Source organism: Ochotona curzoniae, unplaced genomic scaffold, assembly GCF_017591425.1.
Source record: "Ochotona curzoniae isolate NIBS_2020 unplaced genomic scaffold, NIBS_Ocur_1.0 contig_4064, whole genome shotgun sequence".
Lineage (NCBI taxonomy): Eukaryota > Metazoa > Chordata > Mammalia > Lagomorpha > Ochotonidae > Ochotona > Ochotona curzoniae.
In genome coordinates, this window is record NW_024466107.1 from 6,161,747 (window position 1) to 6,175,989 (window position 14,243).

At 49.4% G+C, this 14,243-nt stretch overlaps 2 protein-coding genes across 2 annotated transcripts in view; both read right to left on the reverse strand.

Annotated features, from left to right (window-relative positions):
* LOC121158978 overlaps positions 1 to 6,409 on the reverse strand; it is a 31,199-nt gene extending 24,790 nt beyond the window's left edge. Inside the window, exons 1-2 of the mRNA XM_040983962.1 lie at positions 6,075 to 6,409; positions 4,411 to 4,801 (exon numbers count right to left, since the gene is read on the reverse strand). Coding sequence (XP_040839896.1) covers positions 4,411 to 4,801; positions 6,075 to 6,384 — 701 coding nt within the window. The 5' untranslated portion in view covers positions 6,385 to 6,409. The remainder of the gene's footprint in view (positions 1 to 4,410; positions 4,802 to 6,074) is intronic.
* H1-5 (H1.5 linker histone, cluster member) lies at positions 1,654 to 2,457 on the reverse strand. Its single transcript, XM_040984115.1, has one exon. It carries the CDS (start codon positions 2,402 to 2,404, stop codon positions 1,724 to 1,726), a length of 681 nt encoding a protein of 226 aa, XP_040840049.1. The 5' UTR covers positions 2,405 to 2,457; the 3' UTR covers positions 1,654 to 1,723.
* Positions 6,410 to 14,243: the final 7,834 nt, after the last annotated feature.

The following is a 14,243-nucleotide window of genomic DNA, read 5'->3' on the forward strand; positions in this document are numbered from 1 at the left end:
TTGTGGTCTGGGCAAGCAGTCCAGGACTTTTCCAAAGCCTTGAGACCCTGCGTCAGCGTGGGAGACCCAGAAAAAGCTCTGGGCTCCTGACTTCAGAAGGGTTCAGCTCTGGCCTTCCAGCCACTTTGGGAGTGAAGAAGTAGGCAGAAGTTCTTTCTCTATGTATCTCCTTCTCTGTGGAAATCTGCCTTTCCAATTAAAAAAAAAATTTTTTTTAATATATCAAGCACATGTTTTTATTGTTATTTACAGATTATTTTATATCAGAAGTGTAGATTTGCAGAGGGAAAGAAGGAAAGATCTTCCACCCACTGGGTCACTCCCTAAATGGCGCAGTAATTGCAAAGGTGCCGGGTCTGAAGTTTTCCTTTCACGCTACACGCCTTCCCATCTCTGAAAACACCGTCTTTGGTTTAACATTCCCTTTTCTTACGAAAAACAGTAAAGGACGGAAAGGGAAATAGAACGTGGAGCTAACTCATAACAGCAGGTGTGGTCCACTTTAAATTCCTCTCGGCGAAAAATACCAACCACGTGAAAGGAAACACCACCCTTAAAGAAGTGAAAGATTAAAAGGAGAGGGAACAGGAGGCAAACTCTTTACATTGTAAGCCAGAGCCCCTCCACGGGAGGGGCGAGGGAGACCCCGGTCCCTCTGGACCGGCTGTGCAGGTAGGAAGGCATGGATGAGCCTCTGCACTAACCGGCACCCATCCTCGCTCAGTCTCTTCTCTTCCTAACTATTGAGAAAAGGCAGTTCTGGAGTGTTAACTCTGCTCTGCTGCTTTGTATCATCATCACTAAATTGCGCAGAGTAAAGCTACATGTTTATGATGCATAGCTTTGGAGCAGCCAGTGTCAGGGTGCACACGCTTCAGCACCTGGCACGCATGCACCCAACCGTCCTGCAGCTGAGTTTGGGTTTGCCCCAAGTGGTGGTCTCGGGGAAGCCTTTTGGAGGTGCTTGGGTAGACCGAGCTAAAGCTAGATGGAAACGTTAAAACCTAGCGGGAAGGTGGGCGGGGCCAAGAAGGGATATTTGCTGGAAGCTTGACAGATGTAGAACCGCCCTGACTTTCTGACGTATCCAGATGCTGGATACTTTGGTGAAGTTATGCATTCCGCCAATCACAAGTCCGGTCCTATATAACAGCGCTCCATTGGTGTAAACGAAAATCACGCAGGAGCCAATCTCACAGCTACCTTTACGCGGCGAGTAGAAAAAAGTATTTGTCCTTTAGACTGCGATTTACCTCTAGCTTGGCACGGGAGGCCAGGCCGCAAGGCTGGCACCAAGGGGACAAGACGCGCGCGTTGCGGGGTAGGCCGCAGTTCCACGCCGGCCACGTGCACCAGCTGATATGCAAGGGTAACTGCGCCAAACGCGCCGACGGGGGAGCGCACGTCTGCATGGCGGCCGTAAAACCTGGAGCCGGGGAAACCTTATCCTGTGCGACCCTGTAGCTGCCCTTTAACAGCTCAGCAAACCATGTTGCCAGCGTTTGGGCTGTAGAGACCCGCTCACTAGAAAACCGCCTTCACCTTGTTTTGCCTAGAGGTACTACCCCACCCACGGTCCTATTACGACGGTTACGCATTGACACATGTGGGCACTGTCTAAAATGCAGACTTGGGACAATGCACAGCTCCCTTCTGAGTTCTCTGGGTGGCTCTGAAAAGAGCCTTTGGGGTTTCGTCGGCTGCTGCACTGTGCACCAGCTTCCTACTTCTTCTTGGGAGCAGTCTTCTTGGCCTTCGTAGCTTTGGGCTTCGCTGCCTTAGGCTTGGCAGCTTTGGGCTTGGCCGCCTTCGGCTTCACCGCCTTGGGCTTGGCAGGACTCTTAGCCGCCTTTTTGGGCTTAGCCGCCGCTTTTGCCTTCTTGGGGCTCTTGGCCACCTTCTTGACGCCAGCCGAGGCGGGCTTCTTGGCCTTCTTGGGAGTCTTCTTCACCGCCTTCTTCGCACCCGTAGCCTTCTTGGGCTTCTTGGGAGTGGCGCCTGCAGGTTTCTTAGCTTTGGCTGCACCCGCCTTCTTGGTCTTGGGCTTGGCGTCGCCGGCAGCTGCCTTCTTGTTGAGCTTGAAAGAGCCAGAAGCGCCGGTGCCCTTGGTCTGAACCAGGGTGCCTTTGCTCACCAGGCTCTTGAGCCCCAGTTTGATGCGACTGTTGTTCTTCTCCACGTCGTAGCCGCCGGCAGCAAGAGCCTTCTTGAGCGCAGCCAGAGAAAGGCCATTGCGCTCCTTGGAGGCAGCGACAGCCTTGGTGATGAGCTCGGAGACCGGGGGTCCGGTAGCCTTGCGCTTGGCAGCGCCGGATCCGGCCGCCTTCTTGGTTGCCTTCTTCTTGGCAGGGGACTTCTCGGCGGGCGCCGGCGCGGCAGTCTCGGCGGGAGCGGTTTCCGACATAGCTGGCGACAGGAGACGCTGCTCTGTAAAACAAGGGCGAAACCCAAAGAACAAGTTTTGCGACGGCCCGAGCTCAGGCCAGGACTTATATAAGCCGATGCTGCCTTGTGATTGGTGGAGCGTCCAATCCGCCGCCCTCGGGACCTCCGCCGCCGCCGCCGCAGGCTGGCTTTCCTGATTTTGTGTTTGTTAGTCTCCCAACTTTGATGAAATGCAGACGAGTTGGGGACAGAATTTTCTGCTGACGAGTTAGAAAGAAAGAAAACACCCTCCGGGGTCTCAGACTTGTCTGTGTTTGGGGGGTTCTTGCGCAATTGGAAAAAGATATTTTGAAAACTGCGTTCATTTCTTTTCCGGGAAGACCCGGGGCAGAGGGCATCCTGCTACTTACTCGCAAGTTCCAAGAGATTTCCAGTAGATATCCAGCAAACATCATTTAAGGGGGCTGGTGCCTAGTATCCGCCTTTAATTCTTGCAAGAGGAGAAACACTGCGTTCCTCCGTTTTAGAGTAAACCTTGTTACTAACTATAGCAAGTAGCACAAGTATGGGACAGCTGGCTGCATTACAACCCCACGCCAGCCACAGCGACCTTGCTATAAAGACAGGGTCTCCCTCCGAGGAGTTAGCACGAACAAAGGTCTTCAGAGAGTGCAAGTTTCGGCTTGGAAAAGCTGGGTGAATTGGAGTAATTTGTTTCCCAGTACAATAGAGGTTAGAAAATCCCTTTACCTTCAGGATCCAATTATTGTAAACTCTGAACTTATTTATTGATTAAGGTGCTTTTTTTATATATGTAACTGCTGCTTTAAATAGGAGAGGTGCAAGTATTTAACAGAGCTTTCATCGCTAAAAAGCTTTCCAAAATATGACATGATTCACAGTAGAGGCTTTAGGGCGAATTCCGATTTCTGAGTGTTCATTCCAGTTGCAAGTTGCAAAAAAACCAGACCCTCCACCTTGCTTTCCAACAGCTTTGGACAATGCGCAGTTCACAAACACCCTTTTCTGTAACCAAAATACACTATTGTGGGTATTTTGCGCAGTTAGGGCTTAGAACAATGGGCTACCAACTGCTGAATGCTGAAGTAGTAATATTTAGAGAACGTTGTAATGACTCAGGAAGCATTGTTGAAAATAACTGAGACCATGAGGTTGGAATGAAGAGTGGAGTTTGTTCTCGGCTGAAAAGGGTGGGATGGCCAGCATTCCGACCTAGTATGCTGAAGAGCATCAATTCTTGTTCAATAAAAAAATCAATTTTCTGTTTGCCAGTGGAAAACTACAGGGATCTTTAAGGTAGTAAATACACTTTATCTTAAAAACTTCCTGCGGGTTTCCAAACCACAGACAAATTAGATACGCACATGCTTATTTGGCACAATTTTCATCTTCAAAAGCAAATAGCTTGCAAAGCTTTAACATTTACGAACTGAATGGTCTCACATGTTTCAAACCTCACAACTGCACATGCATGTTACAGTGCTCTTCAGGAGGGAAAATAACTATTTTAAGAAAATGTTTTCACTGTATAAAGGTAAGTCTTTTAGAAATAACTTTGAAGAACTCTGGATCCAACAGTAAGAGAACAAGTGAAAAAGCCCAGGAGTGATGGGGCAAGACCTAGTATTTGGGAGATCAGTAGTTTGGCCCAGGATTGTCTGCCATGGGCATTATCAAGAGCCCTGGCAGAAAAAGGCCTATGTATATACATAAACAGGGGATTTGTATGTACATAAACTTGAGTCACTAGGATTCCATAGATCCCCGTACAGGGCTCAGCTCTAAACAGTACCAACATCTGAGAAATCTGCGTTCCTGTTCACAGCGGCTTGACGAACATTAAGTATACAGCTCTGTTCCGGTGACAGCTGTGGTGGCTCTGAAAAGAGCCTTTGGGGGAAGCGGTGACAAAGTCGCGGGGTTCAAGCCCTCTCGCCGCGGATGCGGCGCGCCAGCTGGATGTCCTTGGGCATGATGGTCACGCGCTTGGCGTGGATGGCGCACAGGTTCGTGTCCTCGAACAGACCCACCAGGTACGCCTCGCACGCCTCCTGCAGCGCCATCACCGCCGAGCTCTGGAACCGAAGGTCCGTCTTGAAGTCCTGCGCGATCTCGCGCACCAGCCGCTGGAACGGCAGCTTGCGGATCAGCAGCTCCGTCGACTTCTGGTAGCGCCGGATCTCGCGCAGCGCCACCGTGCCGGGCCGGTAGCGGTGCGGCTTCTTGACGCCGCCCGTGGCCGGCGCGCTCTTGCGGGCAGCCTTGGTGGCCAGCTGCTTGCGCGGGGCCTTGCCGCCGGTGGACTTGCGAGCGGTCTGCTTGGTGCGAGCCATATCCGCTGGAGTATGTAAAACACAGTTGCCTAAGCAAAGAAGCACAATGAGCGAAAGGCCAACTCACCCAGCATTTATAGCAGACTTCGCGTGCTGATTGGATGCTGAACTATGCCCGGGATCAGAGCCGCCGCGGAATTGGTTCCTGGTTAATCCATTAACGAATGAATCACTTGGTGTGTGCGCAGTGCTTTTTTTCAAACTGAGACGCTTCCCGCCATGAACGTTGCTGGAAACAATAGCCAGACATTATTACCAATGTTTTTGTTTTACTTTCATTTTGTAAATCAATATACTTATTGCTTGAATTTTGATATTAGTAACTTTCCTTTTCTAAACGCGTTTTTTATGATACAGGTCCAAAGACCCAGAATTCCCCACTCCCCTACGCATTGCCCCTATTTTATTACATTTAGTCCAATACTAGTAGCTTTTATTAAAGTATGCGATGTTTTGTGTGTGGCCATCATCAGATACCTTCCATTTAAACCATCGTCTCCGGGGATTTTGTGTTATTACCCAAAAATCAGCTTCAGCCTGATACTGCCTTTTCACTGCTTAAGCTTTTTATTGAATGACACAGATACAGACGCATGAGCTTCTAACGTGGGATCTAATGGAATAAGGCAGAGGAGATAAAATGTATGTACATAGGAAAGGAAGATTTACAAAGAGGAGAAACAAAGGTCTCCCGTCCAGCAGCTTCCTTCAGGTCTCCCACGCGGGTGCAGGGTCCCAAGGCTTTGGGCTGTCCTCGACTGCTTCCCCAGGCCACAAACAGGGAGCTGGATGGGAAGCGAAGCAGCCAGGACACAAACCAGCGCCCATTCGGATCCCGGCGCGCGCGCACAAGCACGGCAACCACAAGGGAGGAGGAAACAAAAAGCCTCAGTTCGCTACTCATTCTTCCTTGCCTCCTGTGTTAATCTGGAATGCATCTAGTGTTGGGAATCCTTGCAATACTAAACACCACAGGTTTATCGCATAAGAACTCGGGGCGAGAATTCAGCGTTTACTAATACCATGTTTTTCAGAGATCTGTTTCCAAAGTTTATTCATCCTATACAACCCACGTGCCTGATACTACAGAGACTACCAGTTGCTAACCCTTTAACGGAAAGCTGGGGGGACAACCTGCCAGGATACAGAAGGGGAAGGGAAAACGTCAACGTATCATCTACAATAATGAAAGCAATGCGCGCTATGCTACCTAACTTATCCAAACATCTAAGAACACCGCTGGCAGTGTACAGTTCTATCAAGAACTTTGTGGGCGGCCCTGAAAAGGGCCTTTGTGTGATGGCGTCTGAAGCAGTGGAGGGAAGGGAGCAGCTCAGCCGCCGAAGCCGTAGAGCGTGCGTCCCTGGCGCTTGAGCGCGTAGACCACGTCCATGGCCGTGACCGTCTTGCGCTTGGCGTGCTCCGTGTAGGTGACGGCGTCGCGGATGACGTTCTCCAGGAAGACCTTGAGCACGCCGCGCGTCTCCTCGTAGATGAGCCCCGAGATGCGCTTGACGCCGCCGCGGCGCGCCAGGCGGCGGATGGCGGGCTTGGTGATGCCCTGGATGTTGTCGCGCAGCACCTTGCGGTGGCGCTTGGCGCCGCCCTTGCCCAGGCCCTTGCCGCCCTTGCCGCGACCAGACATCTTCAGCAGTCACACACCCACAGCCAACACGGCCTTCCTCGCGCCCAGCCGCGCCTTTATAAGCGCTCGGCGGACCTGAGTGAGAGCGGCTCGGCGGACACGCCCCCAAGGGGCGGAGACAGCAGCAGGCGGGAGCGCCCAGCGCCGACCTCTCCCGCCTCGCTGGGAAGCTTGCTGGACCCGGGGGCGCTTCCCTCTCCTCATGCTAATCGCGTTCTGATCACTTCTGCTGCAGTCCTGAGTCGAGGTCATAGCACATGATACAATTTAACGCTTTCCTCATGGACCTACCAGATTTGCCCAATACTTCGTGTTTCCCCTGCTGAAGCACTGCCATTTGCCCAACACTTCGTGTTTCCCCTGCTGAAGCACTGCCATTTTTTTAAAATAACATTCTCTTCCATTGTCCATTTGACTTATCCTGGAAATCTATGTGTACAGTACAGAAACTGTGAAAGTAAAAATTGTATCCTCTTAATAAGTCATACTCATCTTAATAACTTATACACAACACTTCATGTTTGCCCTGCTGAAGCATTGCCATTTTTAGCTGAATTCTTGGAAATAACATTTCGTTCTGTTCCGCAGTCCACTTCCCTCGTTGAGAAAAATCGTTTATAATCAAAACTGTAGAAAATTTCCACAAGGGGAAATTCCTTAAGTGTTTATATCTTCATGTAAAAAGGACTTCGGGCCGGGCGCGATGGCCTACCGTAGTGGTTAAATTCCTTGCCTTGAATGCACCGGGATCCCAAACGGGCGCTGGTTCTATCCCCTGCAGCTCCACTTCCCATCCTGCTTGTGGCCTGGGAAAGCACTCGAGGATGGCCCAAAGCCTTGGGACCCAGGACCCCACGTGGGAGACCTGGAGGAAGTTTCTGGCTTCTGGCTTCGGATGGCAGCAGCACCAGCCTTTGCACTCATGTCTTCTCATCTCTGTATGTCTATCTTTGCAATGAGAATAAATAAATCTTTATAAAATAAAGAAAGAAAATCACCTAAGGATTTCGTTGACATGGTTAGACTAACTCCGTTGTCTGTCAGTCAATTACTGCTTCTTTCCTAAAACATTGTGCACAGCTCACTTCATGGTCTCAGCCTATCATGGAAACACTCCCACAGAAGGTATGTAGTGTAAGATTCTCAATGATAGTTGCGTTTTCCTCCTCACGTTTAAGCTGACCATCACTGGGTGTTATGATTTTTACATTATGATCGGCATTCATTTACATTGCAGATGCCTGAGTGAGTAATAATTCAGTCCTTAGTTATCCAAGAATATTTGTGATAATGTCCAGCCAGAAGTGCTGATTCATTAGTTGATAAGAATTAATGCCTTAACTGTAAATAACCTATTTAGTAGGAAAAATTGTCCTATTGTTTCTGTTAAAAAAATAAAATAAATAAAAAAACGCTCTAGATACTGCCGTTTACATTAAGTTTAAGCACAAGACCAGCAACCTCTTCAAAATGTTGACAATAAGTGTTGAAGTCATTGGTTGGCTAATTACTTCCTTCCCCCTTGCTTTGTTTATGAGGGTGCCTTTCTTATTTGTGAGCCCCTTTATGAGGTAAACTGAACTTATTCTGAGAGGACGAGAGCCAGCGGAAGAGGACAAAGTGCATCCATCCAGAACTTAACGGCTGGACGGCCGTGTGCTGGGGAGAAGGCACGCACACGCTCTGCGCCAGGGATCCCTCCAGCGCTTGCAATGCTGCATTTCTTGTAAAATGAACCCGCGGGAAAACTGCCTGCAACATGCACCCCGAGTGGCTTGACCCGGAGTATAGGTTTCATCCGCGCACCCAAGAAGGCTGTGCAACTGCTCCCAAGAAGGCTTCCCGAGAAACACCTGAAGCTGGTTTTGAACATGAACCAATCAGCACTAAGTACTTCTCTGACCCTTTGCCAGAATAATTTGCATAGCGGACCTGAATGGGAACCCAGGCGGGAACTGGGTCTTGAACTGCGTTTCCCTTTGTTCTTGCTCAGCAATGCTTGTCTATCTGGAATTCCAAGCCAAGTGAATTGTAGTGAACTCATGCTAGGGACGAAATGAGATTTATGTGCGTGCATAGGGGTTAATAAAAAAGACAAATAACATTCCGAAATCAATCGCCTTGTTCTTCACAGTGAGGTAGAAGGGGAGACCTACACAGAGGCGCATTCGCTCAGCTCTCATGTGCCTGAAGACAAACATTCTCCACCCGGTGGAGATTTCTCCTCACCAGGTGATATTACCACAGGCCTTGAGGTGCAAGGTGCCCCTGGTAAGACTGTGGCCTAGGCTGAGGCCCATTCAGCTCTCCCAACTGTCGTTTTCGCAGTCACCTAAGCGAACGCCAGCCAGTGCCCAGGAAGAAAGGCACCCAGGATTCAGAACGTACTTTTTTTCCCGGAGATATCTGGCAGATCTGCCAGGCTTTAGGCTTTGGCTTGGCTGCGGTAGCTTTTGCCGTTTACGACTTTAACTCCTCTTCCTCATCAAATCAATGGTATTCACTGCACAGGAGTCTGTGGGGAATAGGGTGCTGTGGGATCCAGTGTTCAGGCCTGGTGTGGGTAAGCTTTCTCATCATCTAGCAACTACATTTGCTCTCTTGATATTCAAGTATTTGTTAACATCTTAAGTAGATTTTCATTCACTGAACAAAGCACCCGCAGAAGTTGTTTTCTATAACTTGCTATTATATTTGACAAAATATGCACCTGTTGTCACTGTCTTGCAGCGACGGACTTGGTGCACAGAACCTATAAAAACACGAGCGGATTATGACCAATGGTTGAAAACCAAAGTTTATTAGTGGCATCAGCCTTTATACACCAAGGGTCATATGTAATAAGGGAGGAGGCACTGAGCTTATCAAGAGAATGCCATCAATTCTTTCTATACTCTTGTTTGGAACTCTTTTGTGTTATATATCCCGCCAAGTGTTCTCATTCACATGTTATTCACTCAGCAGTTCTCATGCAAATTATATCATTTAGTTCCAGAAAAGGTATCTATCTGGCTGTTCACATACAAAGGACATCCCATCACACAAACGGCATCCATCTAGTTGTTCTCACACAAGCGTTATCCTATCAAATGTTTTCCCATCCTGTACTCCTTGACCTTCTAGGGTCACAATGTCCTTCTACAACCTGGAACTTTATTTGGAAACAGTTTATAAGCAGCATCCCAAACCTGAATGAAATAAGAACGTAATCACACTTAGCCCTTCCTTGGGGCATGGTCACCTAACATCTCCCCTCCACCCACACACAGATATTCAACAGGCACCACTACATCAGTAATGTTACCAGAAATGCCCGGTGGGTTCTTTCCTCAGCTTAGTATAGAAATAAAAAGCCGGGAATCTGTTGCAAACAGAAAAGTTTATTTGTGAAGGGACCAGGGAGCAGGGAAGGGAAGGAAGGGGAAGCACCTCCGGAAGAGAAGCCGGGAGGTGGGGTGCTCTCGAGAGAGGAGGGAGAGAGAGACACCAAAGGTTTGAGGAAGGGTCTAGGGGTTTTAAGCCTTCCTTGACCCCTCCTTGTTGGGCGGGGAACCTATAGGTGAGATGTTCCCCATTGGTGATCTCTTGATTAATTAGGAAATGGGTGGACAATGCTGGTGCCAGCCCACCTGAAGGTGTGGCCAAGACCTCAGAGGACCTGGATGGTCTCAGTCCCCCCTCTTGAAATCCCACATCCTACTTCTGTAGGGGGAAAAGGGGCGACGATGTCTTCTGGCTGCTTCCTGCTGAATCGGGACGACATTTGGGTAAGGGGCCCCTGAAGGTGTGGGATCCAGAGAGATGGTCCAGGTCATCCAAGTTGCCATGGCAGAAGTTGGTCTGGTTGTCACACAAGTTTGCATGTACAAGGCCACCTTGAGTCTGAAGACCCCTAATCAGGAAACAAGCATAAGACAGTTGAGAAGACAGTTGCATGCTCTATGTAGAGCAGGAACCAACACAGATGCAAAGAGCGTCCATAGGCTAACTTTTTAGAATAGTTTGTGTCCAGGAGTGAAATTCCGCTCCTGTTCCCTGCACTGTGCTAGACCTAGGCTTTTGTCTGATAACCTTAAGTTGACGAGTCTGCTCAACAATGGGCCTGATTCTATAAGCCTGCACTATAACGTTCTTAGTTAGGGCCCCATTTTGTTAGTTGCAATAACAGTATCAGGTGACAAGATGTGGGGGAGCATATAGGAAACACTTATCTGTTAGGTGCCTTTTTGAAAAGCAGCTTTAAATCCTCCAGTGCATCCCAGGTTGGTTCTATAGAATCTGGTTGACGGTTGACCTTAGACCATAGAGTCAGTATCTACCCCAGGAGGGAAAATGACTTTGTACATCAGGGCAAAGACTGAGCCTACAAGGACCCTTACCAATATCTCATCCCTAACAAAGGGACAGGTGTCAGAGGAATAACAAGTACAGAGTGGATAGAAGTGGAGATATCCCCAAGTACAAGCCCACGGCCAGAGATGTCCCATACAGTTACTTTGAACGGACCTCAGTCTAGGAGAGAAGGGCAAGGCAGAGAATCAAGCACCTGTGTCCAGCAAGAAAATGACCTTTTGAGAACTCACCATCAGGGAGACTTGAGGCTCCTCAGTATGAACTCAGATGGTGGGAGCCTAGATAGGAGTCCCTGGGATCCATCACTGGGGGGTCCTGGTTAGCAGACCCCTGCTCTCTCTGGAGCTGGGGGCAGCACGATTTCCAATGATCCCCTTTGCAGACGAGACATGGTCCCGGAGGAGACTCCTGGCCTGTGGTTCGAGGGCACTCCCTCTGAAAATGTCCTGGCTTCCCACAGTTGTAGCAGCACCTCATGGTCCTTTTCCCTGGGGTGGATGCACTCATAGCGGCCAGCATCTCACTGTGGCGCCTGTCCTTCTGCCTTTCCTTCTCTAAGTCTCGATTATAGTAAACAGCATTGGCTGCCTGGATCAACTGGTCCAAGGAAGACTTGTCAGGGTCTGCCATAAGCTTTTGGAGCTTTCTCCTGATATCTGGGGCAGACTGTACAAGGAACTTGTCCTTGAGGATCGCTCCACCCTCCACTGTATCTGGGTCTAAATTAGTGAACTTCACAATTGCCCCCTTGAGGCGTTCTAGAAAGGTCATTGGTGGCTCATTCTCCCCCTGATGGACAGCAGTGAGCTGGCTATAATTCAAAGGCTTAACTTTCGCCCTTCTTAATCCCTCTAGAATACAGTAAATGAAGTGATTTCGTTCCCACTCATGTCTTTCGTCCTGTGGGTCCCAGTTGGGATTCTTTGTGGGGATTGCCTCTGCTCCAATGGGGATGTTTGCCTTGTCTCTGATGCTTTTCCCCTGAGATGCATAATAATTGTTCCCAGCCTCATGAGCTTTTTCCAGCACCCTCTTTCTTTCTAAGGCATTTAGGGTGTCATCCAATAGTAACATTACATCCTTCCAAGCTAGGTCATATACCGACTGGAGTCGCTCAAAAGTTTGTACATATTGATCAGGGTTGTCGGTGTAACTGCCCAAATCATTCTTTATTTCCTTGAGTTCTCCAAGAGAGAAAGGCTTGTAACCAATTTGCACACCAAACTCTCCTACCCCCACAGCTTGAAGAGGAAGCATGGCTTCTCCTTTCACTGGAGGATAAGACCTAGAAGCCTTTTCCTTTGATGCCTGTGGATAAGGGGGGCAGGGCTCCTCCGGATAAGATAAGCAGGGACTAGGTCCCTGTGGAGGAGGGGCTGATGGAATCCCTTCAGGTGATTCCTTCAGTGAAGGAGGATCTTTATTCACTTGCAAATTACCTTCTTCCTTTGAGTCAGAAATGGCCAACTCCCCAGTTGTCTGAATTAGGTTTTTTTCTATTCTGCCATTCTTAAGATGATCCCGAAGATGGAGAAACATTCGAATATATGAAATTTCTACCCACCTTCCCCAACGTCTACAATAATTGTCCAGTTCTGAAATAGTATGGTAATTAAGACTCCCTGTGGGAGGCCAAGTTTCACCATTAGCAAGAGAGTATTTGGGCCAAGCCTTCATGCAGAAAAAGATCAAGTCCTTTTTGCTCACGATCCGGGAACCAAATATGTCCCAATGTTTAAGGATACAACCAAGAGGAGTTCGGGAGTCCACTCGCGAATGTTGAGATCCCATCTGAGCAATAAAGAGACAATGAACAGGCTAGAGAGAGACTTGCCCCCCTTCTCCCTTGTCTAGCCTATGCCCAAAGTGTATGTCAGAGCTGGGGGCAAGTCCAGTCTGACCCCGTGCGCAGTCATTACAGGAGTGGTCCTGCTGTCTGCCGGGACAGGATCCACGAGCTTGGGGACTACCACTATTACCCCTGCCTCGCCCCACCTGTCCGTGATCATGATCATTGTCCCATACCTTGTGCGCGGTCATTACAGGAGTGGTCCTGCTGTCCGCCGGGACAGGATCCACGAGCTTGGGGACTACCACTATTACCCCTGCCTCGCCCCACCTGTCCGTGACTATCTCAACCCCCTGTGGAGGCTCCGGAACCTTTGGTAACCACTTCTCCATGGTGATCCTTTTCCTGAAAATCTAAAGTAGCCCTATAGCCTAAAGGAACATAACTGCTAATGCTTATTGGTTGAACTTTCTCCTTGGCCTGATCAAAACAAAAGCCCATAGAAATGTGCACGATCTCAAAATGGCTGAAAGTTGGCAAGGCATGGAGCTGGCCTTAAAATAGGCTTGTCCCAAAACAAACTGGGAAATGAAAAGCAAACTGGAAAACAGCAAGGGCAAGTTTCTCAAATTGCCTTGGGCTAGCTGATTTGGAAGTTTCCCCAATCCCAAATGGTGGCTGTTAAGAATCACAATAGGAATGCAAATAGAACTTTGGTCCTAAATTCCTGAATGAGCATACTCCAAGACTGCCCCTCCCCTTTTCTATGGCTGGTTCTGGCTTCAAAGGTGATCAGGTTTCTACCTGGCTGCAGGTTCCCTGAATTCCTCAAAGACTCCCTGTGGCTATCGGAGCTTCAAGGGAAAAGTCTCCTAACAGCGCAGCTCCAAAAGCGCTCTCCCATTCTAAGGCTGTTTGGATTTCAGAGGCAGGAAGCTGCTTGGGTGATAGACCGGAGATGGGAGACAGAACAAAGGGACTGGCCTTTTCTCAACTCATCTGGGGAGTGTAGAGGGGGTCGTCCAAAGCTCCGCACGAGTCACTTTAAGGGATCAACCCAAGCCGCACACTCGTGGGGGTGGCCCGGAGTCTCACCCCTCCTCCACCGAGGAGAGACCAGCCCGAAACGTGGCTGGGAGCTTGGCACTAGGGTACCCATTCGGGCGGTCGGCGTTCAGAATCCACCTGGGGAGTTTCTAGTCACGCAGAAGTGTCGCCTCTGCCAGAGACTGTCAGTCCTCCTCCAGATTTCCTCCGAACACACGCACCCACGGCCTTGCTCCCGAAAGGAGAATGAAGGTGATAGGAAAGGGCGAAGAGGTGGTCAGAGATTAGGCCTCTGGAAGCCTAAACAGCCGTCCTTCCTTACACCACCCCCCTAATTATACAATCCCTCTGGAGGTTCGACCATAGCTAGACCGTGGCCGGGGGTCCTCCGTGTTCATGCAGAGCCATGGGGTGCCAAGGGTCACTTCCACGGGTGCAGTCCCACTTGAGGGAAGGCATACAGACCTTGTGAAGTCTTCTCTCAGTTGAGCTGGGCCACGTGGCTCCCGTCTAGTCTCTTTTTTCGAGCCCCACGTTGGGCGCCAGGGAAAATATGTTACCAGAAATGCCCGGTGGGTTCTTTCCTCAGCTTAGTATAGAAATAAAAAGCCGGGAATCTGTTGCAAACAGAAAAGTTTATTTGTGAAGGGACCAGGGAGCAGGGAAGGGA

Excerpts from the sequence above, each read along its gene's own strand:
- H1-5 (XM_040984115.1), bottom strand. The coding sequence starts at position 2,404 with ATGTCGGAAACCGCTCCCGCCGAGACTGCCGCGCCGGCGCCCGCCGAG.